This window comes from Phocoena sinus, chromosome 19 (genome assembly GCF_008692025.1).
Source record: "Phocoena sinus isolate mPhoSin1 chromosome 19, mPhoSin1.pri, whole genome shotgun sequence".
In the NCBI taxonomy this organism is placed as follows: Eukaryota; Metazoa; Chordata; class Mammalia; order Artiodactyla; family Phocoenidae; genus Phocoena; species Phocoena sinus.
Genome location: NC_045781.1, coordinates 6,986,784 through 7,013,130, shown reverse-complemented (window position 1 = coordinate 7,013,130; position 26,347 = coordinate 6,986,784). Strand labels below are relative to the sequence as shown.

The window sequence follows — 26,347 nt, the reverse complement described above, 5'->3', positions numbered from 1 at the left end:
CTCCTGTGGGGCCTGCCCCTCTAGGGGCCTCACTGCAGAAGCAGGAAGTACTGCCCGAGGCTCAGCTTCCGCTCTGAGTATTCTGGTACCGCCAAGTCACCCCCTCGCACTGGGGACCTTCCCACTTGGGACCTGCAGCACTTTCGCTTCCCCCAGGTGCACAGCCCCTGGCCCAGCACGTGGGAGGACCTTGGTCTACACTTGTTGCCAAGAACAGGATGCAGACTCCGAGAGAGGGGCAATGTCGGGAAGGTGGGGGAAGGGGGTAGATAAACAGAGAAAGGAGGGCAGGCACATAGATAAGCGGCCAGAAACCAGACAGGGAAAGGATAGAGACCTGGGGTGGAAGGGGACAGAGACCCAGAGGTAAAGAGAGGATAAAGATCCAGAGAGAAAAGAACAGAGACCGAGAGAGAGGAAGACAAGAAACTGGGAGGGCCGGGAAGCGGGGACAGAGATGAATGCAGAGATAGCAGAGCTTTGCAGGCAGTGAGGTCAGAGTGTCTGTGAGGTCGGCTGCTGTCCAGGGCCGGCCTGGGGTCCTGGTGCCCAGAGTAGGTGGGTGGAAGTAGATCAGGATTCCCTGTGCGTCCCCCAGCCTGAGCCATGGAGACCTGGGAAAAACTGCCTGGTGTGTCCTTGGTGCCCACCAATTCCAAGGCCCCTCAGGTACTGGTGTGTGCATCCCAGTGGGGCAGGTGAGGGAGATGGGGACAGAGACACAGAAGAAAGTCACCTCGCATGTAAAGGGAGGGGGTGGGGCTCTGCCCCTGGAACTTCCTCTTTCTCTGAGTTCTTCCTTTCTCTTCTCTCTCGGCCTCTCCCTATCTCTCTCTCAGGCCTGCGTCCCCCTACTGCCACCACCCCTTCTGTCCTGTCCCTCCCACTGTTCTCTCACACCTCTAGGAGAAGATGTCAGCCCAGGACAGCTGCCTCAGCCTCATCAAGTACCTCCTCTTCGTTTTCAACCTCTTCTTCTTCGTGAGTTGCCTCCCGGCTCCCCAGCCCAGGCCCCAGCCCCTGCCGCAGCTGCCCAATCTCAAACCCCCCTTTGCCCACCGGCCATGCTCTCCCCTCCTCTCCCCAGGTCCTAGGCAGCCTTATTTTCTGCTTCGGCATCTGGATACTCATCGACAAGACCAGCTTCGTGTCCTTTGTGGGTAAGGGAGCTGGGGCAGTCCGGGTGGGCCTTCCTGGAGCAGGCATGAACTGGGCTCCCTTCCAAGGACCTCCTGTGGTCTCCCTCAACCCAGGGAGGCCCATGGTGCCCAACTCCCTGTTCTGATCGCAGGCTTTGCTCCACCACTTGCTACTGCCATAACTCTCCGAGCCTCAGCTTCTTCCTCTGGCAAATGAGTTGTGCATACCAGTAATAATAATGGCCATTTCTCAGACACTTCCTAGGTGTCAGATCTTGGGCAGAGGCTCATCAGATTCTCCCATAAATCTTCCCTCTCTTGAGGCTCAGAGAGGGGAAGACACTTACTGGATGTCACACAGCAAGGAAGTAAAAGAACAGATCAACACTAATAATAATTGTAGGAAAATAACAATGGGGTAATAGTCAAAATCCTAATGGCTCATATGTAATGTGTTTGCCCTGTGTAGAGGACCAGTTGAACACATGCCTCCCATGTGTTGCTCAAAACAACTCTAGGAAATAGATAACATTATTCCCTAGGTCTCAGGGAGGTTTAGATGGCTGATCCAATGTCACAGAACAAGTGATGGGGCTGAAACTATTGGGGGTGGGTAGGAGCTGATGGAGGAAAGAGAGACTGAGAACAAGAGGGAAAGACAGAGACCGGGAAGAAAGAGGGACAGAGATCTAGAAAGAAGGGAACAGAGATCCAAAGAGAGAGAGGGACAGAGACCCACAGAGAGAGGTGGAGAGAATCCCAGAAGAAAAGGGATAGAGAGATTCAGGGTGGGACAGGGACAGAGACCCAGAGAAAAGGATGCCAGGAGCCCAGGAAGAGGTCCCCCAGGTTACTGTCCCCCGCTTGGGTGGTGTGTGGGTATGGAATGGGGCTGCCTGGAGCTGTGCACATGGAGCCAAACGTCACTGCCTCTCACCTCCCCCAGGCTTGTCCTTCATGCCCTTGCAGATCTGGTCCAAGGCCCTGGCCATCTCTGGAATCCTCACCATGGGCCTTGCCCTCCTGGGCTGTGTGGGGGCCCTGAAGGAGTTCCGCTGCCTCCTGGGCCTGGTGAGTGCCCCTTCCCCCTCCATCCCTAGGCTCATTCACATCTTGCCCTCAAATAGAGCCCTGGCAGCTCCTTCATCCTGCGGAGGGATTCAGCCTGACCTCTCCACTCTGCCCCTCCCCAGTATTTTGGGACACTGCTGCTCCTGTTTGCCACACAGATCACCCTGGGAATCCTCATCTCCACTCAGAAGGTCCAGGTGAGTTCCCCTTCTCCCCCCGCCAACCCCAGCTAGTGGGTGGTAGAAAGAGACGGAAACAAAGGCAGACAGGGGCTGACATAGACAAAGAGAAATAACAGAGATAGAGAAGACAGAAAGAAACAGAGATACGGAAAGACAGAGACAGATGCAGAGACTAGCAGAGAGACACAGAGAAGGAGCTAGAGACAGGGAGGGCCAGAGAGACTCACCGACACGGACAGAGGAAGAGAGACACAAATCCAAAAGGAAGCAGGAAAACAAACAAACAAACCTCAGAGAAACAGAAGGCTCCGAGAAAGAGACAGAAACCGAATGAGATCATGGGAGATAGTGGAGAAACAGAAAGACAGACGATAGAAACAGGCAGAGAGAGGGAGATTTTGAGGGATAGAGACATAGCTAGCCATTTAGCGAAAAACCGAGGCCGACCTGAAGATGCTCAGGGACTACCTGAGGCTAAGACAACCACGGAGTGGCTGGAGTGGGTTGGGGCAGATGGCGGTGGGGAGGCAGGTGGTGGTTCATCCTCACTCTCGGCCTATCAGCTGGAGCGGAAAGTGGAGAACGTCGTGCTGAAGACGATCCAAACCTACCGCGCCCACCCGGAGGAGACGGCTGCGGAGGAGAGCTGGGACTACGTGCAGTTTCAGGTGTGTGAGGCCCCCACCCACCAGGATCCCTCCCTCTAGCTCTGGGACTCTGACGTGGCTCCGCCCACTGCCTGGAAGAGACTTGGCCCCGACGCGACCTGAGCCCCCAGCTCTAGGACCCTAAAGTAACCCTACTCACCTACTCCACCTCCAGCCGCGGCGACGTGGCCCAGTGCCCCAGCTCCCAGCTCCTGCAGTGGCTCCGCCCCCCGCCTCGACAAGACTCCACCCTCAGCCCCAAGGCCCTAGCGTGACCCCACTCCCTGCCCAATAGTGACTCTGGTTCCCAAGGGACCCGGCCCAAGTGAGACTCCGTTCCCTGGTCACTCACATGACCCCGCCCTCCCATCCATTTGTCCCCTCCCTGAGGCTGAATTGTACTGCCTATCCACTCTTCAGTCCACAGCACGATTCTGCAGTTCCTCCCCCGAGCCCCATGACCCCTACCCCCGTGACTTGTCTCTCCCAACCTCATGTTCGCCTAATGTCTCCTGGCCCAGCCATGACCCCAGCCCAGCTCACAGTCCCCCACCCTGCACCCACCACTTAGCCCTCTACTCCCCAGTATGACCTCATACCCATCACCCAGTCCCCTGATCCCCCAAAGCATCTTGCATCCCTCCAGCCCCTGTTCCTCTGACTCTTGTCCCTCTCCTAGCTGCGCTGCTGCGGCTGGAACTCTCCTCAGGACTGGTTCCGTATCCCCAGCCTGAGGAGCAACGAATCGAGAGGGCATCGCGTGCCCTGCTCCTGCTATAACTCATCGGCGACCAACGACTCCGCAATCTTCGATAAGATCCCTTTCCCTCAGTTCAGCGGGCTCGGACAACTGGCGCGGCCCCGACACAATGCAGACATTTGCTTGGTCCCCGCGAACAGCTACATCTACCGTGAGGTGGGGAGGATTTGGAGCGCAGGACGTAGGAGGGGCCTGACAGGGTGGAGCTACGAGAAAGGGAGGTACTACAAGAGGGGCAGAGCTCCTACAAGGGGCGGGGTCTTTTGAAGGGCGGGGCCTAAAGAAAAGGCCTAGGCGAAAGGGCAGGATCTGGAACGCTGATGCCTGGGGAGGGGAAGGCTTGGACCGGCCGAAGCGGAGAGACTAGAGAACCCTGGTAACTAGGGAAGGGGAGCGGTACCTGAAAGAAGGGTTAGGGCTGGGCGGAGGAGAACAGTGGGCCCAGGCTTGAGGGCGAATCCCCAAAAGAACCCTACCTGTAACCTCTCCCCTATATCCCCAGGGCTGCGCACGGAGCCTTCAGAAGTGGTTGCACAACAACCTCATCTCCATAGTGGGCATTTGTCTCGGCGTGGGTCTACTTGAGGTAATCTGGTCCCGCCCCCACTCGCGATTGGTCTAGATGGTCCCGCCCCAAATTGCGCGTCCAACCATTCTCTCAGGGAAAGGCTCAACCCTGGTACAGCGTCAGCCAATCCAGGCCCTCCTGAGGCTCCACCTGGGACGAGAGAGGAGACCTAGCCTCTGTGAGCCCTGATTGGTTGCGCGGAGGGAGCAGGCGTTCCCGCCCTTCCTCGCGAGGCTTCCATTGGTCCTCCTTGGCATATCAGCCTCCTGCTATTGGCCGCAATATCCCTCCCCTTTCCCCTCAGGTGAGTGTGGCGGGGCTGAGCCTGCTACTACCACGCAGCATGCTCCCCCGGGAACGCCAGCCGCAGGTTCGAACTGCGGGCCCGGCCCGAGCACCGATGGCAGCGGCAGGCGCTATGGTGTGCTGAGCAGCAGCGGGCGTAGCAGCAGTCTGTGGGTTGGCTGGGGCATGGCGGTGCCTGCCCTAACTGGGGGGACAAGGCCCCGCAGGGTAAGCTGCCCATGGCTCTGGGGCCCTGGCCCCTTTGGGATCAAGACGAGGAACAACCTGAGACCGGGAGTGTAGGCGCGGAGATGGAGGCCGAGATGGAATTAGAGGCCGAGACGGAGGGCGAGATAGATAAGCCTCCGGAATAAAGAACTTTGGGCTTTCTCCGGATCACGCGGCTTCTCAGACTCTAGACCTATGCTAGACGCAGCTGGATTCCCTTTACCCCACCCTATTCCTTCCTGCTTCAACTCCGCTCCCACCCCTCCCCGGCCCGCCCTTTGGTGTCCTACCCAATGACCTCTAGCCCTTTTACCCTTAATTCCGCCATATTCTCCAAACTCCCGTCCCTGACTGAGTCTTTCACGACCAGGCCCAGTTCTCCCTCTAGTCCCGCCCATCTCCTACCTACTCCCTTCTCCACACCTCCCATGACGCAGCCCCGCCCAACTCGAGGGCCCTTATTTTCTTCCCCTGGCCCCACCCCCTAGGTTTTTTCCCTGGGGACCCCCAACTCTCCCCGGCACCCCCTCGACCTCTCTGACCGCGTCTCCTTTCTCTATAGCTCAGCTTCATGACGCTCTCCATATTCCTGTGCAGAAACCTGGACCACGTCTACGATCGGCTCGCTCGGTACCGATAGGCCCCGACCTTCCCGAAGCCCTGCCCCGCCCCCCTCAAGTGCCCTGGGCATTTAGTTCCCTGTCGCCTGTAAATATTTGTTTAATCCCCAGCTGGTCCCAGCCATTGAGCCCTCATTCCCCTCGGGGACCCAGATGTCTGCCTGACCCGCTGTTGTCACCTCTCCCGTGGGACCTGGGGTTTCCGGCCACCAGCTTCCTGCCCCAAAGACACCTCATTTCTTTGCCTCTTCTGTCGGCCTACCACCTCCCACTAGATTATTTTTAGCCCAAACGCCAAATAAATCCCCTGCGTTTTGGTAAAATAGCTTTATCCTCTGTCAAAACACAAACCAACACACTTTGGGGGGAGGGGAGGAGAAGGAGGCAACACAGCCTAGCCCCACGGCCCATTTAGAAGAGGACATGAGATTTAAAAGCCTCACCCCACTGCTTGCCCAGCTGAGAAAAAGTCACGACCCTAACACCCACTTATAAATATCTCTTGTTATATTAAAAAAAAAAAATATTTCCAGGGCCCACCTGGCTCTACTCCTGCACAGAAAGGGTTAACCTTCAAAATTCAATATCAGGGTCCTGGGATGGGGCTGGTAAGGAGAGGCAGATTGGGAAGAAGGGGGTTGCTGAAAAACAGAGAGGGACAAGCCAATGTGTAACTGGGGCCCTCCAAGACCTCCAAAACAGAGAAGGGGGAGGATGCCTGTCGGAGACAGAAACCAGTGCTGTCCCACCGGTTGTCTCACTCCTGTCCCCAGTGTCAAATGCTCTGGAGTGATCTGTCCTTTCAGACACCCCTGTGAGGTCCCAATATCAGGATCCATCCTTTCCCCTCAGTCCCAGCCCATTCAACTCACCATTGAGCTTTTAAGGTCCTAAGAGGGAGCAGCCCACCCACCCCCACCCCCCCGCCAAGTAAGAAACGTGAGGAAAGCTGGAGGTCCTTCCTGGGAGGAGGGTATTCCGGGGGTGAGCCACTTCTGGGGTCCCCCTTCAGTCCCTGACCAGGCGGTAAATGTGGTGCTGGGCCCCCCGCTCACTGGTGGAGACCTCGAAGACATAGGCGGTGCAGAGCAGCAGTTCCTGGGTGTCTCTGTTTGTCACCACCTGCCAAGGAGGCCAGGAGAAGGGGTTTATGCTTAGAAGGGAGGGCAGGGAACACTGTGCCCTGCCCGAGGAATCATGGGATACCCAAGAAAGGGATCCCCACCATGTCATGTTCCCCCAGGTAGATGGGATGCCAACATGCCAGGTTCTAGGTCTCAGCGTCAGTAGGGAGGGGCCTCACATCAGATGCTATATCACATTACAGGGTCAAGGGGGTCCCCACCACATCATACTTCCCAAAGTTAAAGGAGATTCTACCATATCATGTTCCCTGGGCTAAGGTTAGGTTCCCTGTGAAGGCGGTCCCCTAGGCTGAAGATCCACTGTGGGGTGTCCTCCAGGTCAATTTCCCTTTTATGAGAATGCTGTGGAATCCCCACCATAACAGTTCCCTGGGTAAACGGGTCCCCTAAGCTAAGGGTCAAGTGTGAGGTCCCCACTGTGTCAGTTTCCCAGGTAAAGGGTCCCTAGGCTGAGGGTCTGTTGCAGGCACTCCCCTCCGTATCAGGGTCCCTGCTGAGGCCCAGCACCAGCGCATCACCTGGAGGATGGTGAAGTTCTCCAGGACACTGTTCATCATATAGCGCTCGGGCAGCTGGCGCAGCTTGTGCAGAAAATTCACCAGGTACTCGCACATGGGTGAGCGCAGTAGGCGGTACACGAACCTCCCGTCCTCCAGCTGGGCACGCTCCGTCTGAACCAGGGGACAGGGAGTGGAGGGGACAGTGACTCAGAGACACAGGGGTCGCCCCAGGAATTGAGCCCCACTCAGATGCCACACCCACTCCCCACTGCCATCTTCCCTCCATTGCCCCATCCACAGTGACCAAAGATGGGACCCTGAACCCTTGGGTACCCAGCTCAGGCTCACTGAGCCTGGAACTAGGGACCCCTCCAGCCCCTCAAAGCTGTGCTCTGAACCCTCAAAACCCTCCAGGCCCTCAGATACCCTCAAACCCTCCAAAGACCCTCCATGAGATCTCCAAAGTCTATTTGACCTCTGTACTTGAGAACCCCCTCAAGGCCTCCGCAACCCCTAAGTATGACCCTTGAACCTCCTTGCCCTACGGACTCCTCCAAATCCACAAGAACCTTTTGAATCTTAGTGACTGTAAATCTCTGTACCACACAGTATCTTTAAACCCTCAAAGTGACCTCTACACATCACTTTGGAACTCCGGATTAGCTCTAAGCCCGTGCATTAAAAGAGGTTAGGACACCCCCCACCCACCATGCAGACCCCCAAAGGCCTGAGCTGTCGTGGCTCCCAGTCCATTTAGTCTGCACCCCCAAAGTGGCAGGTGGCTGGGCACTCACCCGCCCAGAGCTCCACCCCTCCAGCCTCACCTCCACCTTCTCCACCACCTGCTTGCCAAAGGAGCAGACCTTGGAGGAACAGGTGAGGGTCATGTGCTCCAGGCTCTCGTACTGGCTGCTCACTCCATAGAAGCCACCACTGCTACCGCCGGCCCCCACCTCCTCGCCACTCGGGCCCCAATTCAGGTCCGCCTGGGGATGGGGAGGCACAGGTAAGTTGGAGGGGGTGTCCCTTATAAACAGTGGGGACTCTTCTAAAGTGGGAACTGTGCTTCATGGCCTGGTGTCACCCATTGCCCTGCAGTTGCCCATCTCTCTTCCTCAACATTTAAAGTCCCCACCTCTCCATGGGCCAGTTTCTGGAGAAGACCCACCGTTCCTTCCATCAGTGTTAAACATGTCTGGGTCCCCCATGGTCCTGACCCTCTCTCCTCAGTAACTTCCTCACCAAGGAGGCCCTGGAATTCAACTTTTTCTCCTGAAACCCCCAACTCAGGTGTTCAGCCCCTTCCAAGGGCCTGGTTACTAAGGAGGCAGCTATTCCCTAGCAACCAGAGGCTCTCCCTCAGGGCCCTTCCTGACCCTGGTTGCTAAGACAAGTGGCTATTCCCTAGCAACGGGGCATGGTGAGGTCTGGGGAACCCTGACTCCTCTCTAGAAAACTCTCCCAGGCCCTTTCAGCCAATTCTCAGGTGTCAGATCCCTTCATGACCCCAGTGGCCAATTGGAAGACAGTCCATTAGGCCAAGTGGAGCCTAATGAAGCCTAAGACCCCATTACACCTTTGGTCTGAGCCCCTTGGTCACCTTCCCAGGAGGCATATCTCTTCCTTTTCCTAACTGTAGTTGCTAACTTGGTCAGGTCATTCTCCAGGGTGGTTTAGTGCTCTCCTCAGAGGCCTGACTCCATCCATCACCCTGGCAACAGGGCCTTGTGAAGCTAAAGAAAACAGAAGGCCTTCCCGGCCACTCCCCTGCAGCCCTTCATATACTGGGCTTCTGAAGGGTTGCTTTCCAGACCTGGGACCTTGTGAGGCGTGTCTTAAGCCCTAACAATGCCTAAAACTTCAGCAGCACATCCTCAGAGCCGTCTCAGGCCTCCACATCACATACCAGAATGCTTTATAACCATGGAAGCTACGGGCTTTCTTTCTCGGACACTACGTATATCCCTCCACAGCCCTGGTTACCACAAGAGTTAGCACCACCTAAACATTCAAATATTGATTGAACCCCTATATATAACATCAGTCATTGTACTGGACACCACACCAAATAAGCCTAAGAAACCCTCTTATTCACAATTACATACCTGGCTCAGGGCTTATATACATTAAGTGCTCAATAAATGATTGCTAAATAAATACAGGACTTTACAAAGCCACTCCCCAGCTCCTTCAGTCCCTTCCTCAAGGCCAGACATTCTTAGCAACAGGGTCTGGTGAAACCCAGTAAAGCCTCGTCCCCTCTTTAGAGACCAAACACTCCAGGATTCATTTGCTAAGGGGAAGGAGCCATTCCTTAGCAACAAGGTTTGGTGTGGTCAGGTGGGACATAGGGAAGTCTGAAATGTCACAAGCAAATCCCCAGGGCTGTATAAGTTGCGTGACTGGGTGTGGCAAAGTCTAGTGGGACCTGGGGAGGCTGGAGGTCTCCACACCTGCACTGGTCCCATCCAGAACTCCTTGGTGTTCCTTGCTGCTGAGGGGGCTGACACTCTGAGCCATGAGGACTGGTAAGGCCCAGGCTGACCTGGTTAAGTCCCGAGACTCTCCGTTAGAGCCAGTGGATTTAGCTAGGAGGCCACGTGACTTGTGAGCACTTTTGTTTTTGGTGGTGGAACTCACCCAGAACTTGACCAGGAAGAAGGCGTGGGGGGGCCCACGATCATACAGCTCCCGCAGACCACCCTTTTTCTCAGGGAATTTGTCATAGATCTGCCGGACATCCACACTCTCGAGGGGGGGCGCTCCGGGGCTGGGGCAGTGCTGGCTGATATGTACAAACAGGTGCCTCTGGTACTGAGGAGGGACAGCCACGGGTGAGGAGTGGGAGATGGGCTGGACCCCCAGCCCTCGCTGCCCAAGCCCATCCCACACCCCGTCACCATCGCCACAGCTCCTGCTCGCTGTTCCACTGGGCCCAGCTCTCAGGCACTGTCCCCACTCCCTGCTGCCCCTTTACTCCCACAGTATCTCAGTCCCCAAGCCCTGTCCTTACTTTCCAATTCCCTGCCCTGTCCCCTGCTCTCCATCCCCACAGCCCTGTCCTCTCCCACCCTCACCCCAGCCTTCTCCCTGGCCTCCCAGCCTCCAATCTCCTCTTCAGTTCTTCACTCACTGGCTAAAGAGCTAACCCTGGCCCTCCCCTGCTCATAATCCTCCCTTGGCTCTCCAGTACCCCTAGGACAAAGCCCACACCCCCTCAACCTGACCCTGTATTGAATAGGTATTCATGGATGGATGGATGGATGGGTGGAAATCCACAGAGCCCACATCAGGACTTCCTATCTGTTCTTATTCTTATCACTTCTGTCCATACCTTGAAAATATTCCCCTTCTTCTCTTCCAATACAAATCCTCCTTCTGTCTTTCCAAGCCCAAGTCCGTCCAAATCTGCCTCTTCCTGAAAGCCTCCCTTGATCGCAATCAGATGGAATCTCTATACCCTACCTTTTCCGTGGTTCCCCACTACCCTCTAAACAAAGTCTGGGTCCCTCACTCAGCTTGGCAATGTCAGTTCCTCCAGAACCAGCACCTACCCACCTATCTGCAGCCTCACCAGCTCCCACCATATTCAATTATTTGTTTCCCTGAAAACTTCATGCTGTTTCTCTGTGTCTGAAACATCCAGTTCCGCACATGGCAAATTCATCTCAGGGAAGTCTTCACTCACTCCCCAGGTACAATTACTCCTCTGTACACCCACAGAAATGTGAGCTTCCCCTATCCCAGCACATACTTGCTATTCAACAGACATCTGTCGAGAGACCTACTGTGTGCAGGCACTATTCTGGGTCCCAGGGCTACCTTACCTCATGGAGCTACCGGCAGAGACAGAAATTTTAAAAAATCATTCCATGGATATAATATAACCTTCAGAGAGTGACATATGCTATGAAAAAATAAAGCATAGCAATGCTGGCAAGACTGTCATTTTCCATAAAGTGACTTGGGAAAGCCAATCTGAGAAGACAAGCGATGGCCTGAATGAATGGAGGGAGAGAATGGGGATATCTGGGGAAAGGACATCCAGATGCAACGGCCCTGAACCAAGTGTGGGCCTGGCATGTTTGAGAAAGGGCATGGAGGTCAGTGTGGCAGAGCAGAGTAAACAAGGGTGAGAGGGCAGGAGGTAAGATCAGAACAGGAATGAGGGTCAGATCAACCAGAGCTTTGTAGGCAACTGAAAGGACTTTAGCTTTTGTTCCAAGTGAGATGGGAGGGTTTTAACCTCATCTGACTTGGGTTTTACCAGGACCACGATATACAGAAACTGGCGTTTAGGTCACTATGGCAGAGACTCTGTGTTCAGAAATCCCAGTTCCTTTTCACACAGCTAAACTACATTTCCCAGGCTCCTTTGCAGTTAGGTGTGATCACATGACTAAGTTCTGGCCAATGGGATGTAAGCAGACCTAATAGTGGCCACTTCCAAGCCAGATTCATAAAACCTGCATAAGTCTTGACTCTCTGCCTTCCACCATCTGCCAGCCAGATGCAGAGCATCCAGCAGCATCTTCTGAAGCCCTAGAAAATGGCAGAGCCGCAAAATGGAAGAAGCCGGGATTCCCCAAATCACTGTGTGGAAGGCTCCTACCAACCAGCCACACTGAAATGTTAATGAGTGAGAAACTTCTATGTTGTTCAGTCCCTGAGGGTTGGGAGTTATTTCTTCTAACAGTCAGTCCACTCTGACTAATATGGCATCTGTCTCCATCCTAGGCCAGGAGAGCTGGCACCTAGAAACAGATTTTCTTCTCCAGGCTCCCAGTATCCACCCCAAAACCTGGCACACAGTAGGCACTCAAAAATGTTTACTGAATGAATGAACAATGTCCTGGATGATGTCCTCTGGCCTTTCCAATCCATGACCCCATGACCTTCCACTTCCTTTATTCTAGTAGGTTCTCAAAGTGTGGTCCCTGCACCAGCAGCATCAACATCACCTGTGAGCTTGTTAGAAATGCAAATTCTCAGATCCTACACCAGAACTGAATCAGAAATTCCAAGGGTGGGCCTAGCAATCTGTGTTTTAACAAGCCCTCCATGTTATTCTGACACATGCTAAAATTTGAGAACCCCTGCTTTATGCTTTCCCTTCCTATAACCCCCTTCATTCCAAAACTCCCCAGTGACTATCCCAAAATTTCACTCACAGAGTCAGCTGCATCCGGAGGTTCCACAAAGGCTGAGAACTCTACCAGCTGCAACCGAGCAGTGCCCAGAGCCCGAGCCTGCCAGGCTGGGGGTGATGGGGCAGGTGGGGGCAAAGCAGGAGGTGAGAGGGCTTGGGGGGGCTCGTACCCTAGAGAGAGAAGAACAAACAATAATAATTGCTAACATTTGTTGAATATATCAAGCACTGTTCTCTCTTGCCTGCCTCCACTTAGAAGCTGAAAAAGCTAAATACTCACTTTCCCAGCCTCCCTTGCAGCTAGAGGTGGCCATGTGACACAGTCCTGGCCAATGAGACGTTAGGGGAAATCTGCTGGGGGGCTTCTGGGAAGGAGTTTCTTCCTGAATGAAAAAGACAGAACTTTGGGAGGAGAAAGCTTTTGGCTCTGGCCAAGTCCTGCTTGGAATGTGTTGCCTGGAGTCACAACAGCCATCTTGGGATAATAAAACAGAGGCCAAGAGACTTGTAGAGATGCCAGTTCTGGTATTGCTGAGCTGCTGAACCAGCACAGGAGCAGCCCACCTCCAGATTTTTTGTTATGTGGAATCATTAAAGCCTTTACTGTTTAAGGCACTGTTAATTTGGATATTCTGTAACTTGCAGCCAAAAACATTCCCAATTGATGAATCTGTGGAACCTGAGAGCTCTCTTTCACCAATGTGAGTACTTAGGACCACATCAGCATGGACTTCTGGAAGCCATCTTTGCTACCAGGTAAGCAGAGCCTGCCTGGGAATGAAGCCACCACAGAGGAAAGCAGACCCAGGCAAGTCCTGATGCTACCATTTTGAGCCCCTGGATCCAGCCATGCCTGAAGCCATAACTCCTGAATAACAGTTACCTGAACCAATAAATTCCCCCCGCCCCTTTTTTTTTTTTGGTCATCTAGCTTGATTTGGGTTTCTGTCATGTGCAGCTAAAGAATCTTGATTAATATATCAATATCCCTGATGTCCTTTAGGTCAGCAAGTGACAGACCATAAACCCAGTAGATCTGGCTACAGAGGCCAGGCTCTTAACCACTATAAAGTCTGTGACTCATCTTTCCATACCCTCACAGGCCCTGCCTGAGAGCTGGATCTCAGTAAGAATGTATCCCCTGATCAATGGAAGGTTGAAGGAAAGGCAGTCAGGGCTGAGAAGAGAGAGGGGAAAACAAGAGAGGGTGCGGAACAGGCTCTTACCTGGGAGGTCAGTAGATGGAGGAGTCAGTGACAAGGAGAACGGTGTCTGCGAGAATGGCTTCACACTGAGGGAGAAAGGAAACTGGGGGTCAGTAAGAAGGAAAGATGCTAATCGTACCATCTAACATTTACTGAGGGGCCATGACAAGCCAGACCCTGTGCAAGTACATTATGGGCACCATTTCATTGAAGCCTCAACTATACTTCAATAAAATAAATGTTTAAAAAATAAAATAAAATAAAGCAGGGCTGTCCAATAGAATTTTCTGCGATGATGGAAATGTTCTGTATCTGTGCCATCCAATACAGTAGCCACTGGCCACATGTGGCTACTGAGCACATGACCTGTGACTACTGAGTATGAATGTGGCTAGGATATTTGAGGAACTGAATTCTTTTTTTTTTGGCCACGCTGAGTAGCTTGCGGGATCTTCCTAACCAGGGGTTGAACCTGGTCCACAGCAGTGAAAGTGCCGAGTCCTAACCACTCTACCGCCAGGGAATTCCCAAGGAAGTGAATTCTTATTTAATTTTAATTAACTTAAATTTCAATAACCACATGTGGCTAGTGACTGCAGTATTCGACAACAAGGCTCTAGAAGCCAATAACCTATGGGTAGCCCAGGAGATAGTGGTGAGGAGACTGAGATGTCAGAGGGCAGGCAGAGGCCAAGTGTCAAAGATCAAGATCAGGAAAGACACAAACTCCATGGACATTTAGACCTGAACCCGCAGAAACCATAACCTAGTACTTGCCATCCCAGTTCTGAAATCTAAACCCCAATACCCTACCCTCTTACCCATTAGGGCCACTGCTCAAATGCCACCTCCTCAGAGAGGCCTCTCGTGACCCCTGTCTAAAAAGAGGATATATACCCTGCTTTATTTCCCACATTTATTCTTTTCTTATTAATGCTTATTTATTTATCTATATGTTTATTGTCTGCCTCCCTCCCCTCTTCAAGTATATAAGCTCCACGAAAGCAGGAATTCTAATTTGTTCAATGCTGGGTCCCCAATACAAAAAGAGTACCAGGCACTTAGTAGGTGCTCAATAAACATCTGACTGACCAGCCAATGGCTTAATACTTCTCTCGGTTTCTGGAACTCCCCAAACTTTCACACCTCAGGGCCTTGGCACATGCTGTTTTCTCTACCTAAAATATTCCCAACCCCGTTATATACCTTGCTAAGTCCTACTTGGCCTTCAGTGTTACCTCCTCAGAAAACCCCCAGAACTCTCTTCCGTCACCCAAGAACTTGTTTTGATTCTCCACACTACGGCACACACTTCAATTTTGTGTTTATTTAGGTGATGATTTAATTAACATTCGTTGCCCCCATTTGACTATCAGCCCCATAAAAGGTAGGACCCCGATGCCCAGTGCGATGCTTGCTGAACCACCCCTCCTTCCAGCCCAACCCTCTCCCCTGCAAACCTGTAGTTCCTTCAGCCCCCAGGGACTTGTTCTGACCCTTTCCTGTGTCCCCATCCAGCAGCACCTCCCCAGCAAACTTTTTTCTCTCCCAGCCTGGATCCACTGCCACCTCCATGGGCTGAAAACTCCATTTCCCATGAGCTTCTGGGGCCCTTTCTATCTTCTAGGCTTAAAACATATCCTGTCACCCTCAAGGCTCTCTCAGAGCTGAAAAGGGGCCCATTTTCTTCCTTCCGACTCTGAGAGAAGATAAAGAGCCCTGCTCTACCCTCAGGCCCAAGAACCACCTTTATGGGATGAGAACAAGCCTTTCCCATGAGCCTCTGGGGCCCAGACAATCTCACTGGGAGGTCATTATCCCCATGGGCATCCTACAGGCCCCTCACATTCATCACATCAATCCCACGCTGAGCTTATTTCCTCCTCAAACCCACTCCTTCCCCAGGTTGCACATTTCTGGATTGTCCCACCAACCCCAGTCACCAGCCAGACCCCAAGCACTCTCCTTGCCTCGTCCCTCCTTCTCAGTCCATCAGGCCCCAGCACCATCCCTCCTTCTCCTCTCTTCCCCCATCCCCTCCTCACTATCCCAGCTCAGACCTAGTCTTCTTCTCCGGATCACTGCCCCAGCCTCCTCCATGGGATTCAAATTCAGATAGCCTGACTCCAGAATCTATGCTCACAAAAGAGTTGGGAGCTGGAAGATGGGGTGAGAAAGGGCTGGAGGTGGGGGGAGGGGGAGCAGGTGCTGAGCCAGAATAGGAAGTACTTACTCTGGAACATTCCAGGGGGGCCCAGAACCCCCCGACCAAAACTGGAAAAAGCTCTGGGGTCTGAAGAGACAAGAAGGGGGCTCAATCAATTTCCTGTTGAAACTGCAACCCCACCGCTCCAGCCCTGAACCCCACAATCCCCAACCCAGGCCACCTGAGGACCGGCGGGACCAAGTTTGGCCTGCAGGGAAGGTGCTGAGATGAGCTGGGCTGAGGACATGGTGGCCATTGTCTGGAAAGCCTTGTCCTTGGAAACCTGGTCCTGGAGGAAATGTTGGAGGTCCATGTTAGTGGGAAGTCCCAGTCGACACAGGAAGGGTGGGACAATGACATGGCAGGGCAAGCCCGCAGAGATGCAGAGCCAAGGCAAAGGGTTGGGTGAGGGTCCAAATCCCTCTCACTACAGCCCCCGGCCCCTCCTGGCCTCCTCAGGAATGTCTGGGAAAGGGAGAGGGTGGGAGGATGCGTAAGGGGACTTACCACGTTCAGGGCCTGCCATGGGGGTGGGTGAGGGTGCCAAAGGAAGAAAGAAAACACGACTTAGGAAATGAGGCGCTGGACTGCCCCACTCTACCTTCCTGCCCTCCCAACCCCTATAGTCCAGCCACCCTGAGCTGAGCGATGGAAGGAAGGGGGAGCAAGGGATGATTATAGAACAGAAAGTAGAGAAAGCCAGGCCTAGAGGAGGAAAGGGGTTCCCAGGCCCAGAATAAAAGACAGCAATGAGGGTTTCTAGGTTCAGAAAGAGCCGGAAGTGGAGGTTTCCGAATACACAGGCAACAGGAAATGAGACTTTTAAACCCAGAGAGAAGAGACGGTGAAGGTTTCCCAGCCCAGAAAGGAGGGGGACAGTGAGATCCACAAAGACCAAAGACTGGGAGTGAAGGTTTTTCAGACTTAAAGAAAAAGGATGGGGAGGCTTCTGGGCACAAAAATAACAGGAAGTAGTGGTCCCCAAGTCCTAAGGAAGAGGCAGAAAAGACCCCATACTCAGAGGAGTAGAAAATGAAGGTCTCAGGCCAAGACGGAACAGGAAATCCAGAGGATGCAAAAAAGAAAAGGGATATGAACATCTCCAAAAGGAAATGAAGATTTCTGGGCACAGAAAATGCAGGCAGGCAACATGGAAAGATGAACCAGAAGGAGACAAAGAGGAGATCCTCACAGCATAAGAGGGAGAAGGCAGTGAGGGGAGGGGAGGAGAGGAGAGGGAGGATGAAGACAGCAGTAGTCAAAGGACAGGCCCAACGACCCATCCTTGCCTGTCCTAAGCTAAATCTCGGTCCCCCTCTCTCTATGACAACTCTTCCTACCCAGGGTCTCTATTCACCCCCCTGCTGGGCCACTAACCCCCACCTTGGGTCTCTGCTCCCCTCATCTGTCTACCTCTGTGTGACTCTGTCCCCATCTCCGGGTCTCTGTCCCCCACCCTGGGTCTCTCCCTCTTTCTCTGGACCTCTGTTGCCCTCTCTCTCTGGGTCTCTGTCCCCCTCTCTCTGGGTCCCTATCCTCCTCTCTCTGGGTCCCTATCCCCCCTCTCAAGGTCTCTGCCTCCCTCTCAGGGTGTCTGCCATGGTCCTTTGACCTCTACCTTGAGCTTGGACTGGATTTCCCTCGATTTCCTTCGGGCCAAAACCTGGATATGACTAGAGACCTGAAGGGAGTGACAAAGAAGCAGATTCAGGCCACAGCCACTCCACCCCTTGCGTCCCGTACCCCTTCCCTCCCTCCAGGTGTCCCACAGAGCTGCTGAAACACGAAAGATGACAAATACATAGAAAGTGCCAGCTATCTTGGAGTGTAAGAACACAGATGTGTCCATAAAGGCTATTCTTTTCTCACTAACACTACTGATCATCCCAAGACCCAGCAAATCCGGGTCTTATTTCTCTTCCCCATCCTTTTCTCTTCTGGTCTGTCTTACCCTCTAGTTCTCATGCAACTGCTAATAGAACTACACCAAAATAGGCACAGTTAGAGTGTACTAACAAAGGGGCCGAAAGGAAAGGCAAAAACACATGAACAAGCCTCTCCTCTAATGTGAATCTGCTGGTAGGCTGACCCTGACAAGACAAGCCCACTCCAAACAGAAGCCCACAAGGCAGTCCTGAGACCTGTTTGCGAGTTCGAGTCTTCCCTGTTCTCAGCTTGATGTAGCGGGCAATCAGTTCATTCCGACCTGAAAAGTCAAAGATGGAACAGAGTTAGACCTTCAGCAGAACTTCCCAACAGAGAGGACACCAGGGGAGGAGAGAGAAGCAACATTTCCCAGAGGTCCACAGCAAGCCGGGGGCTATAAGGGAGAGGAATTATGACTGCAGGCTTTGGAGCCAGGCTGCCTGGATTCAAATCCCAGTTCCTCCACATACTGGTTCTTTGTGGCCTCAGGCAAATCATTTAGCCTTGCTGGGCCTTGGTTTCCTCATTTGTGCAAATGGTGATGCTAACTCCTACCTGAGTCATTCTGAGGATACAATGTGCTTTTATGTGAACTGTGCTTAGAGCTCCATCAGTGTTGCTTAATATTTTTATTAACCAGTGGGGGCTAAGGCAAAAGAGCGGGCTGGACTCACCATACATCTTGCCTTCATCGGACAGGATGATTTTCCGCCGGCCACAGGGTGGGTAGATGGCCAGGGCCTCCTGGAAGCTCTGCTCGATGTCTGGACTCCAGACACCCTCTGCGTCTGGGCCCCCGTCTCCCCCCGCCCCCTCACTGCCGCCAGTGCCCTCCTCGCTTCCTTCCTCACTTCCTGTCCAGCCGCTGCCATCGTCCAGGGGGGCCCCAGCCCGGGGTTCCCCCATCTGGGCCTGGAGGAACACAGAGTTCAGCAACATTCCCTTGACCCACCCAGAGGGACCTCAGAGCAGGGTGGGATATAAGTCCAGACTGCTGGGTCTGAGAGAGGAGTTTGGGGGCACCCAGACCCTTGGATCTGAGGGAGAAGAGGTTTGGGGATCTGGACCCCTGGGTCTGAGAAAGGAGGGGGCTGGAGGCCGAACTCCTGGATCTGAGGGAAGCAGGAGACTGGGGGCCTGGACTCCTGGGTCCTGGAGGAGAAAGGGGATGGATTTCTGGGGAAGCTTAGGGTGAGAGCGTTTTCCTGTGTTCTCAGGGGAGCCTGGATTGTGATGAAGTCTTGAAGACCCCAGAGTAATGACTAGGGTCCAGGAGGGCTGAAAATTTGGGTGTGGATTACTGGTTTAAAGAAGACAGGAGTCAGAGCCTAGTTGCAGGGAAGGGGGACGTGGGTGAGATCTTCTCAGTCCCACCCCGAGAACAGGTGCCAGGATGTGAGCAGCAGCTGCTAGAAAAGAAGGAGGGGCACAGGCCCTAGTAAGGCTGAGGGGAGATCCAGAGAGAGGGGGACAGAGACTTAGAGAGAGAGGACAGAGTCCCAGAGACAGGGAACAGAGACCCAGTGTCGGGGGACAGAGACCCAGAGGGCAGGGGACAGAGACTCAGGGCACAAACTCAAGCCAAGGCCAGGAAAGACCTACAGAACCACAGACTGGGGGACAGGGGCGCCCTGCCATCAGGAGAGTCAGAACAAAGGGCCCAGGCGTCCCCTCCCCCAGTTTCCCACAACCCCCATCAGGGGAGGGGCTGGCCAGCGAGAGCGCCTCCTCTCTGGCCCCCGGCCCCGCCCCTTCCCTCCCCTTCCTCCCCCCCCGCTCCCCCCCGCCCCGCGGCATGGGCTCGGATCCAACTCAAGTTCCCAGTGACTTTCCGGAGGCCGGGAACAGGGGAAAACTTTTTCCAATACAGTCAGATCCCGCCTCCCTGGCGGCTCCACGTCTTCCACAGCTTTCCCAGGACCCCAGAGTCCAGGCCCCCAACCCCATCCTTCCTCGGACCCCGGAGCTCCGGCCCAGACAGACAAAGACCCCTGGCCGAGCCCAGTGGCGCTGAGGCATTCAGGACCCCCGTAGGCCAAAATCCCAGCCCAGCTCTCCCCCATGTGGCCAGACAAAGGGACAGAGGAGCTGAGTCAGAAAGGTCCCCACTAATTTCCTGCCCCAGGCCCCAAACCTCCAAAGAGACAAGACCGAAGATCCAGAAAGCACCGTAGCCCCCCCTTCTGCCACCCAGGAGGCCTCCTTTCTCCATGAGGAGGACCAGGCGCCCACAAATGACACACACAAACCAATTCGATCAGAAACAAGCATGGGGCCCTTTCTCACTTGAAACCGATACCTCCACAGACATTCCCCCCACAGTCCCCCATCCTCACCGACTCCCAGGCGCACACTCCCAAACGCAGACCCATCAACAGACACCCCAACTCTGGCGAAAGTTCCAACTCCACACTTAGACTCAGTCACGAGCGCAAACTCGGGCCCCCCCCGGCAAAAAGAGGGCTGCAAACAATTCAGAGACGGTCCCACAAACACCTCAATTCATAACGCATAACTGCCCACCCGAACTCACACACCCCAAAGCAGGATCCCCGACTCCCGCCGGCGCCTTCCTACCTACCTCCCGGCCTGGGGCTGGGGAGCCGCGGGCGGGCGGGGCGCTGCGAGGGAGAAAGTTGCCGGGAGCTTTGTTTGGGAAAAGTGGGAGGGACCGGAGGGGGGGCGGGTCCGGGCGCCGGACAGCGGGAAGGGGGATCCGACGGTGACAGTCTGGGAGAGGATTTTTGCTTTGGGAAAAGACAGGTGAAGTCTAGCTGAGGCCTGGTGAGAATTTCGGGATTCTGATGCTTGGACCCCTGAGAGAGGAGGAGAATTGGGGGTCTGGACACCGGGGTCTGAGGGAGGATTGATGGGGACCAGGAAACCTGTCTGTATCTGAGAGAGGAGGAAACTGGGGGCCAAGATTCCTGAGTCTGGAGGAGGAATGGTCTGGGGGCCTGGACTCCTGGCTACCCTCTAGTGTAGTTTGTGTGTTGGAGATGTGGAAGTGATTGATAGGACCACAAAAGAATCCTGTTCAGCGTCAAGTATATTTTTGAGACTAGAGGTATGGGGATGGGTTTTTGATTGAATTCCACTGATTTCTTTTGATTGATTGGTTTCCTTGTGACCTCATCAGAGTTAAGGGTCGTGGGCAAGACGACTAGGAGTTTATTGGAGGTTCACCAAGGTGGAGACTCCCGCATCCACACGCACTAGTGGGCTAGAGGTGGCAGCTCTCCCAGGACCCAGGGAGAGCCTCGGTGGCTGAGGAAAAAGATGAGGGTCCCGTAATTATACCCCTTAAAGATGAAGGGTCCCTTAAAGATGAGGAGTTGAGTGTTCAAACTCAAGAGACAAGAGGGGCTGGGGTCCAGACTCTGGGGTCCTGAGGAAAAAGGGAGCCCGGATCCCGGGTTCCTTGTAAGGTGGTACAGGACTGGATTTAGGGTTTCTTGAGAGGGCGGAGCTTTTTAGTGGAACCGAAGAGGGCTCGGGGTTCAGCGTCCCTACATTGCACTCTATTGAGCGTATTAATCGTTTCAAAACCTGGAGAAGACGAAAAAGGACACGGAGAAACTCTCAGAGATAGTTACAAAACTAAGCAGTGGGATAATCAGAAGGACTGCTCGGACGCAGGTATTTCATGAGCAGAGAGAGCCTAGGAATGGAACTGAGGGCGCTAGGGGCAAGATCTGGGGCACAGAGGCGTGGCCTAGGTGCGGGGGCGTGGCTCTAAGACAGGGGCGGGGCCACCTGCGATTGCAGAGTGACTCCGGCACGATGGCCAGGATCAGAGAACAGGGGCAACACTGGGTCTCCAGTGCCGAGGTCAACCGACAGGAGCGTGGTCTGACTATGGGGGTGTGAACTTGAAATCAACGCCCGGCTCTGGCTCAAGGGGCGTGGCCCTTCCCTTAAGGGCGTGACTGTCCAATAGAGGGCTGGGCTCATGGGTGAGGTCAGCAAATGGGGGCGTGGTCAGACAATAGAGGCGAGTCTAGGCCTCGAGGAGCTCATTCAGCGCTCCAGGTATCCGGCCTGGGCTCGAGATCAGAACTGTTTGGATTTAACAGTCCGTGGACGGCCAGAGCCTGAGAGTCCGGTGACCAGGCTGTGGTCTAGTATAAAGGCGGGTCCCAGAAGAAGGGGCAGGGCGTGGGAGAAGGTGAGGAGGAGCGAGGTCTGAATACGAATGTGGGCGAAGAAGAGGAACGAGATCTGTAGTGTGAGGCAGGGCCCAGAAGAGACGGGCCTGAGGGGAGGGGAGGGGCCTGACACAATGGAGGAGGTTGGAGCAGAAGATAAGGGGCGGGGGGGCGGGGAATGGGCGGGGTGTGCGGAGTTCCTGGGCCAGGGATAGGAAGGAGTTGTTGTCTAGCGTGGGGGTGTGGGCACTTAGGGGACGGAGCCTTTATGGGGGGGCGGGGGGGCTCTGACCCCTGACCTTGCCATAGCCTCCCGGCCCGCCCCGCAATGTGGCACCCGCTAGTCCTGTTGTTGCTGCTCCCCTCTGCCTCGGTGCCCCCCTCCACTGCAGCCGCGATCCGCGATGGTGACGCCCAGGAGAGCTCCTCGGGTTTTCTAGGTCTCCAGAGTCTACTCCAAGCCTTCACCCGGCTTCTCCTGGAAGTAAGCGCTGCCGTGTGTTGGGGAAAAGAAGAGGTACAGAGAAGAGGGACAGGGGCAGATGGTGACTGAGGGATGGAAGGGGTTCAGGGAGACGGTGGGAGACGGGTCGCGGCCAGATAGAAAGATAGAAAGAGGAGTCAAGGGACAGAGAGAGCGTGCAACAGGGAGACCGAGAGATAAGAAGAGAGGGAGGGAGACAGGCAGAGAGACACACAGACAGGCGGAGAGAGGGATGGGGACAAAGAGACAGAAGACAGATGGAGGCAGGAATAGGAAAGTAATGGGACAGATGGGAAAAGGAGGTGACCTGGTTAGGCCCTAAGGGTCAGAGGATGGAGAGAGAAGGGGATCCTGCCAAGGATCCTGCCAAGATGTCCTGGGGAGTCCGGAGGTCCAGCAGCTCATCAATTCTTCCCCCAGCCCCAGGATGACCTGCTGCGGGGCATGGACAGCTTCTTCTCTGCTCCTATGGACTTCCGGGGCCTCCCTAGGAACTACCACCAAGAAGAGAACCAGAAGCACAGGCTGGGAAACAAAACTCTCTCCAGCCACCTCCAGATTGACAAGGTGCCTATGCCAGGAAGTCCCTCCTGGAGTCTCCCTAAGATCCCTCATGCTGCAGTATCTGTCAGGGAGGAGGGCATAGGAGGAAAGAAGTTTTTTCTTACTCTTCTTTGGGTCCTCACAGGTGACCAACAACAAGACAGGAGGGGTGCTGATCTCTGAGAAGGTGGTGGCATCCATCGAGCCAGGAGAGGGGAGCTTGCAGGGTGACTGGAAGGTTAGGACACGCCCCCAGCAAAGTGTCCAAGCCCAAACACTTTCTGTAGTTTAGGAGGAAAAGATGAATTGACTCTCCCACTCCCTCTGTGCTGGACACCCTCTCTCTGGGCCTCAGTTTTATCATCTGTCAAAAGGGACTAACCAGCTCTCAGAAATGAGGTTTACAACCTCAGAGTACATCCTTGCTTGCTTCAAACCCCAGAGGGTTTTGTAAGCCAGACAGTGCTTTTCATTCCAAGTGTTTGGTAAGATTCACCCTCGTAAACCTCAAAGTGTGTTTTGATCTCAAAGTGCTCTGCAAACCTCCAAGGATTTTTTAATCTATCCCAAAGTGCTTGGTAAACCTCTCCCTTGTAAACATCAAAATGTGATTTTTAATAATTCCTAAGTACTTTATGAACCCCAAATGCTCTGTGTATCTCACCTTCGTAAACCTCTAAGAGTGATTCTAATCACAAAGTGCTTATTTTTTGATCCTAAAATGTTGTAAGAACACTCAAGTGCTTGGCAAACCCACATGGTTCTCCCACACACACTCCCAGTTTTTTTTTTTTTTGCGGTACGCGGGCCTCTCACTGCCGTGGCCTCTCCCGTTGCGGAGCACAGGCTCCGGATGCGCAGGCCCAGCGGCCATGGCTCACGGGCCCAGCCGCTCCGCGGCATGTGGGATCTTCCCGGACCGGGGCACGAACCCGCGTCCCCCGCATCGGCAGGCGGACTCCCAACCACTGCGCCACCAGGGAAGCCCCAGTTTTTTATTTTAAAGATTTCAAATCTACAGAAAAGTTGCAAAAACAATAGTACCATAAACCTGTATCCACTTTTCCACAGAGCAGGGTTTCTCAACATCAGCACCATTGGCATTTGGGGCTGGATAATTTTTTGTTGTAGGGGGCTGTCCCGTGCCCTATACGATGTTTAGCAGCATCCCTGCCTCTACCCACTAGACGGAAGTAGCACCCACACCCACTCCAGTTGTGACAACCAAAAATGTCTCCAGACTTGGGTTGAAAACCACTGGCCTAGTTTCACCACTTGTTAACATTTTACCATACTGACTTTCTTTTTACTTTTTTATTTTTGAACCATATGACAGTAAATTATTGACATCATGACACTTCACCCCTAAATCCTTCAGCAGATATCTCCTAAGAATAACGCATTCGCTTGTGTGTTACCGTAGTCCCATTTTTACACCCAAGAAATCAGACTATTATCTCTGTATTAGTTTGCTAGGGCTGCCGTAATAAAGTCCCACAGATTGGGTGGCTTAAACAACAGACGTGTATTGTCTCACGGTTCTGGAGGCTAGATGTCCAAGATCAAGGTGTCAGCAGGGTTGGTTCCTTCAGAGGGCTGTTGGGGAAAATCTGTTCCATTCCTCTTCCCTAGCTTCTGGTGGTTTGCTGACAATTCTTTAGCATTCCTTGGCAGGTTGAAGCATCAGCCCCATCTCTGCCTTCATCTTTGCATGGGGTTCTCCCTGTGCATTTCTATGTCCAGATTTCCCCTTTGCATAAGAACACCAGTCAGATTAGAGCCCACTCTAATGACCTCATCTTAACTAATGAAAACTACATAGTGACCCTATTTCCAAACGAGATTACATTCTGAGCTACTAGGGTCCTAATGGACCTCAACATATGAATTGGAGAGTGGGGGAGACACAATTCAACCTGTAACCATCTCCTATGGGGCTTCCCAAACCTCAACATACTGAAATGTAGACTCTTGATTCAGTAGGTCTGGATGGGGTAGGGCCCGCTCATTTGCATGTCTAACAAGCCCCCAAGTGATGCTGACGCTGCTGGTCCACAACCCTCACTTTGAGTAGCAAGGACCGAACAGACATTGAAATGTCCCTGCTGGACCAAAAGCTGTCCACAAGAGCTGATGTGATTGATGTTTGATCCAGGATTCAGTCAAGGATCACGTGTTGCAACTGTAGTCATGATTCTTTAATCCCAAAGTGCTTTGTACATTTCAAACTGCTTTCTAAACCTCGGGGAATGCTTAATCCTAAAGTGCTTCTGAAACCTCCAAAATGTGTTTTCAAACCCAGAGTATTCTATAAACCTCAGAGTATTTTTAATTCTAAAGCGCTTATAAACCCGAGTGTTTTGTAAACTGCAGGGTGAGCTTTTAATTCCCAAAGCCCCCCATAGGTGGCAAAGTGAGTTGAGTATGCCAGGGGAGCATCTTGAGGCTGTCACTTGGAGTTTGAGAGGGTCTCCTTGTCCCTCTTCACCAGGTACCCAAGATAGAGGAGAAGGAGGCCCTGGTGCCTGTCCCAAAGGCCGTGGACAGCTTCCACCCGGAACCCCACCCCCGAATGGCCTTCTGGATCATGAAGCTGCCACGGCGGAGGTCCCACCAGGATGCCCAGGAGAGCGACCACTGGCTCAGTGAGAAGCAACACCGCCTGCAGGCCATCCGGGATGGGCTCCGAGAGGGGACCCGCGAGGACGTCCTCGAACAGGGGACCCAGAGCTCCTCTCATGCCAGGCTGCCTGCCCGCAAGACCCACTTCCTGTATATCCTCAGGCCCTCCCAGCAGTTATAGTGGGGGGACCAGGGAACACCTGCATGTACCCCCCCACCAGACCCCACCCCAGGCACCATATGGAAATTAAACTTTTTCTTACATCCAGCAGCACTGTCTCCTTTGGATATCTGTCCTCAGGCCTCAGCCAGCCAAGCCATGGCAAGTCCCCCCAGCCTTAACCTTCAGCATGACGTCTGGCTGAGATGTTAGTTCCTGCCAATGTCTCTGTGTTGTTTTCTCATTCAGACGCCATCTGTCTTCTGACTGAGCAACTCTGTGACCTCCAGCCCCATCAGTATCCTCAGTCCCCATCCCTGTCACCTCCAGCTCTGTCTGCCCTCCAGCTCCCAGCTCTTTCACTCGAGTCCTGTCTGTCCATTCTGCCCTTGCATTAGTTTCCTGTTACTGCCGCAAAAAATGACCGCTAATGTAGCAACTTAAAACAACACAAATGTATCCTCTCACTGGTCTATAGGTCAGAAATCCAGGATGGCTGGGCTGGTCCTCTGTGCAGGTATCACAAGGGCAACATCAAGGTGTTAGCCAGCGGGGTTCTTACCTGGAGGCTCTGGGACAGCTCTGCTTGGAAGATCATTCAGGTTGTTGGCACAATCAAGTCCCTTGGGGTTGAACCGAGGTCCCTGCTTCCTTGCTGGCTGTCACCTGGGCCACCCACACTTAGTTCCTAGGGGTCTCCCTCCGGTTTTGCATGTGGATCCCATACTTCAAATCGCACACGTGGAATCTCTCTGTATT

General features: G+C 53.7%; 3 protein-coding genes across 10 annotated transcripts; 2 read left to right on the top strand and 1 right to left on the bottom strand.

The window, feature by feature from the left end:
- The first annotated feature begins 75 nt into the window (after positions 1–75).
- CD37 (CD37 molecule) lies at positions 76–5,825 on the top strand. Of its 4 annotated transcripts, none has more exons than XM_032612176.1 (9): positions 76–156; positions 840–981; positions 1,088–1,160; positions 2,086–2,210; positions 2,333–2,407; positions 2,956–3,060; positions 3,719–3,955; positions 4,302–4,385; positions 5,443–5,825. In XM_032612176.1, the coding sequence occupies exons 2-9, from the start codon at positions 913–915 to the stop codon at positions 5,518–5,520; spliced, it is 846 nt and encodes a 281-aa protein (XP_032468067.1). In that variant the 5' UTR covers positions 76–156; positions 840–912; the 3' UTR covers positions 5,521–5,825. The 4 variants fall into 4 exon arrangements, with proteins under 4 accessions (XP_032468067.1, XP_032468064.1, XP_032468065.1 ...); XM_032612173.1 differs by lacking the exon at positions 76–156 and having other exon boundaries at positions 785–981; positions 5,443–5,510; positions 5,612–5,825; XM_032612174.1 differs by lacking the exons at positions 76–156; positions 5,443–5,825 and adding an exon at positions 4,672–5,434 and having other exon boundaries at positions 785–981.
- TEAD2 (TEA domain transcription factor 2) lies at positions 5,813–20,282 on the bottom strand. Its single transcript, XM_032612171.1, is given in 14 exon segments — positions 5,813–6,622; positions 7,164–7,316; positions 7,970–8,131; positions 9,786–9,959; positions 12,317–12,465; positions 13,521–13,585; positions 15,733–15,779; positions 15,781–15,792; positions 15,887–15,994; positions 16,213–16,224; positions 17,324–17,386; positions 17,847–17,911; positions 18,306–18,543; positions 20,213–20,282. Coding segments are annotated over 13 exon segments (1,356 nt in total). The 5' UTR covers positions 18,538–18,543; positions 20,213–20,282; the 3' UTR covers positions 5,813–6,508.
- Positions 20,283–20,342: 60 nt separating this feature from the next.
- Positions 20,343–25,699, top strand: DKKL1 (dickkopf like acrosomal protein 1). 5 transcript variants are annotated; one of them, XM_032613555.1, is made up of 5 exons: positions 20,343–20,415; positions 22,089–22,263; positions 22,684–22,830; positions 22,952–23,044; positions 25,298–25,699. In XM_032613555.1, the coding sequence occupies exons 2-5, from the start codon at positions 22,108–22,110 to the stop codon at positions 25,607–25,609; spliced, it is 708 nt and encodes a 235-aa protein (XP_032469446.1). In that variant the 5' UTR covers positions 20,343–20,415; positions 22,089–22,107; the 3' UTR covers positions 25,610–25,699. The 5 variants fall into 5 exon arrangements, with proteins under 5 accessions (XP_032469446.1, XP_032469448.1, XP_032469445.1 ...); XM_032613554.1 differs by lacking the exon at positions 20,343–20,415 and adding an exon at positions 21,643–21,799; XM_032613553.1 differs by lacking the exon at positions 20,343–20,415 and adding an exon at positions 21,643–21,799 and having other exon boundaries at positions 22,089–22,296.
- Positions 25,700–26,347: the final 648 nt, after the last annotated feature.

Excerpts from the sequence above, each read along its gene's own strand:
- CD37 (XM_032612173.1), top strand. The coding sequence starts at position 913 with ATGTCAGCCCAGGACAGCTGCCTCAGCCTCATCAAGTACCTCCTCTTC. Across the intron at positions 1,161-2,085 it reads CAGCTTCGTGTCCTTTGTGG|GCTTGTCCTTCATGCCCTTG; the intron begins GTAAGGGAGCTG and ends CACCTCCCCCAG. Across the intron at positions 2,408-2,955 it reads TCTCCACTCAGAAGGTCCAG|CTGGAGCGGAAAGTGGAGAA; the intron begins GTGAGTTCCCCT and ends TCGGCCTATCAG.
- DKKL1 (XM_032613553.1), top strand. The coding sequence starts at position 22,108 with ATGTGGCACCCGCTAGTCCTGTTGTTGCTGCTCCCCTCTGCCTCGGTG. Across the intron at positions 22,297-22,683 it reads TGTGTTGGGGAAAAGAAGAG|CCCCAGGATGACCTGCTGCG; the intron begins GTACAGAGAAGA and ends TTCTTCCCCCAG. Across the intron at positions 22,831-22,951 it reads GCCACCTCCAGATTGACAAG|GTGACCAACAACAAGACAGG; the intron begins GTGCCTATGCCA and ends GGGTCCTCACAG.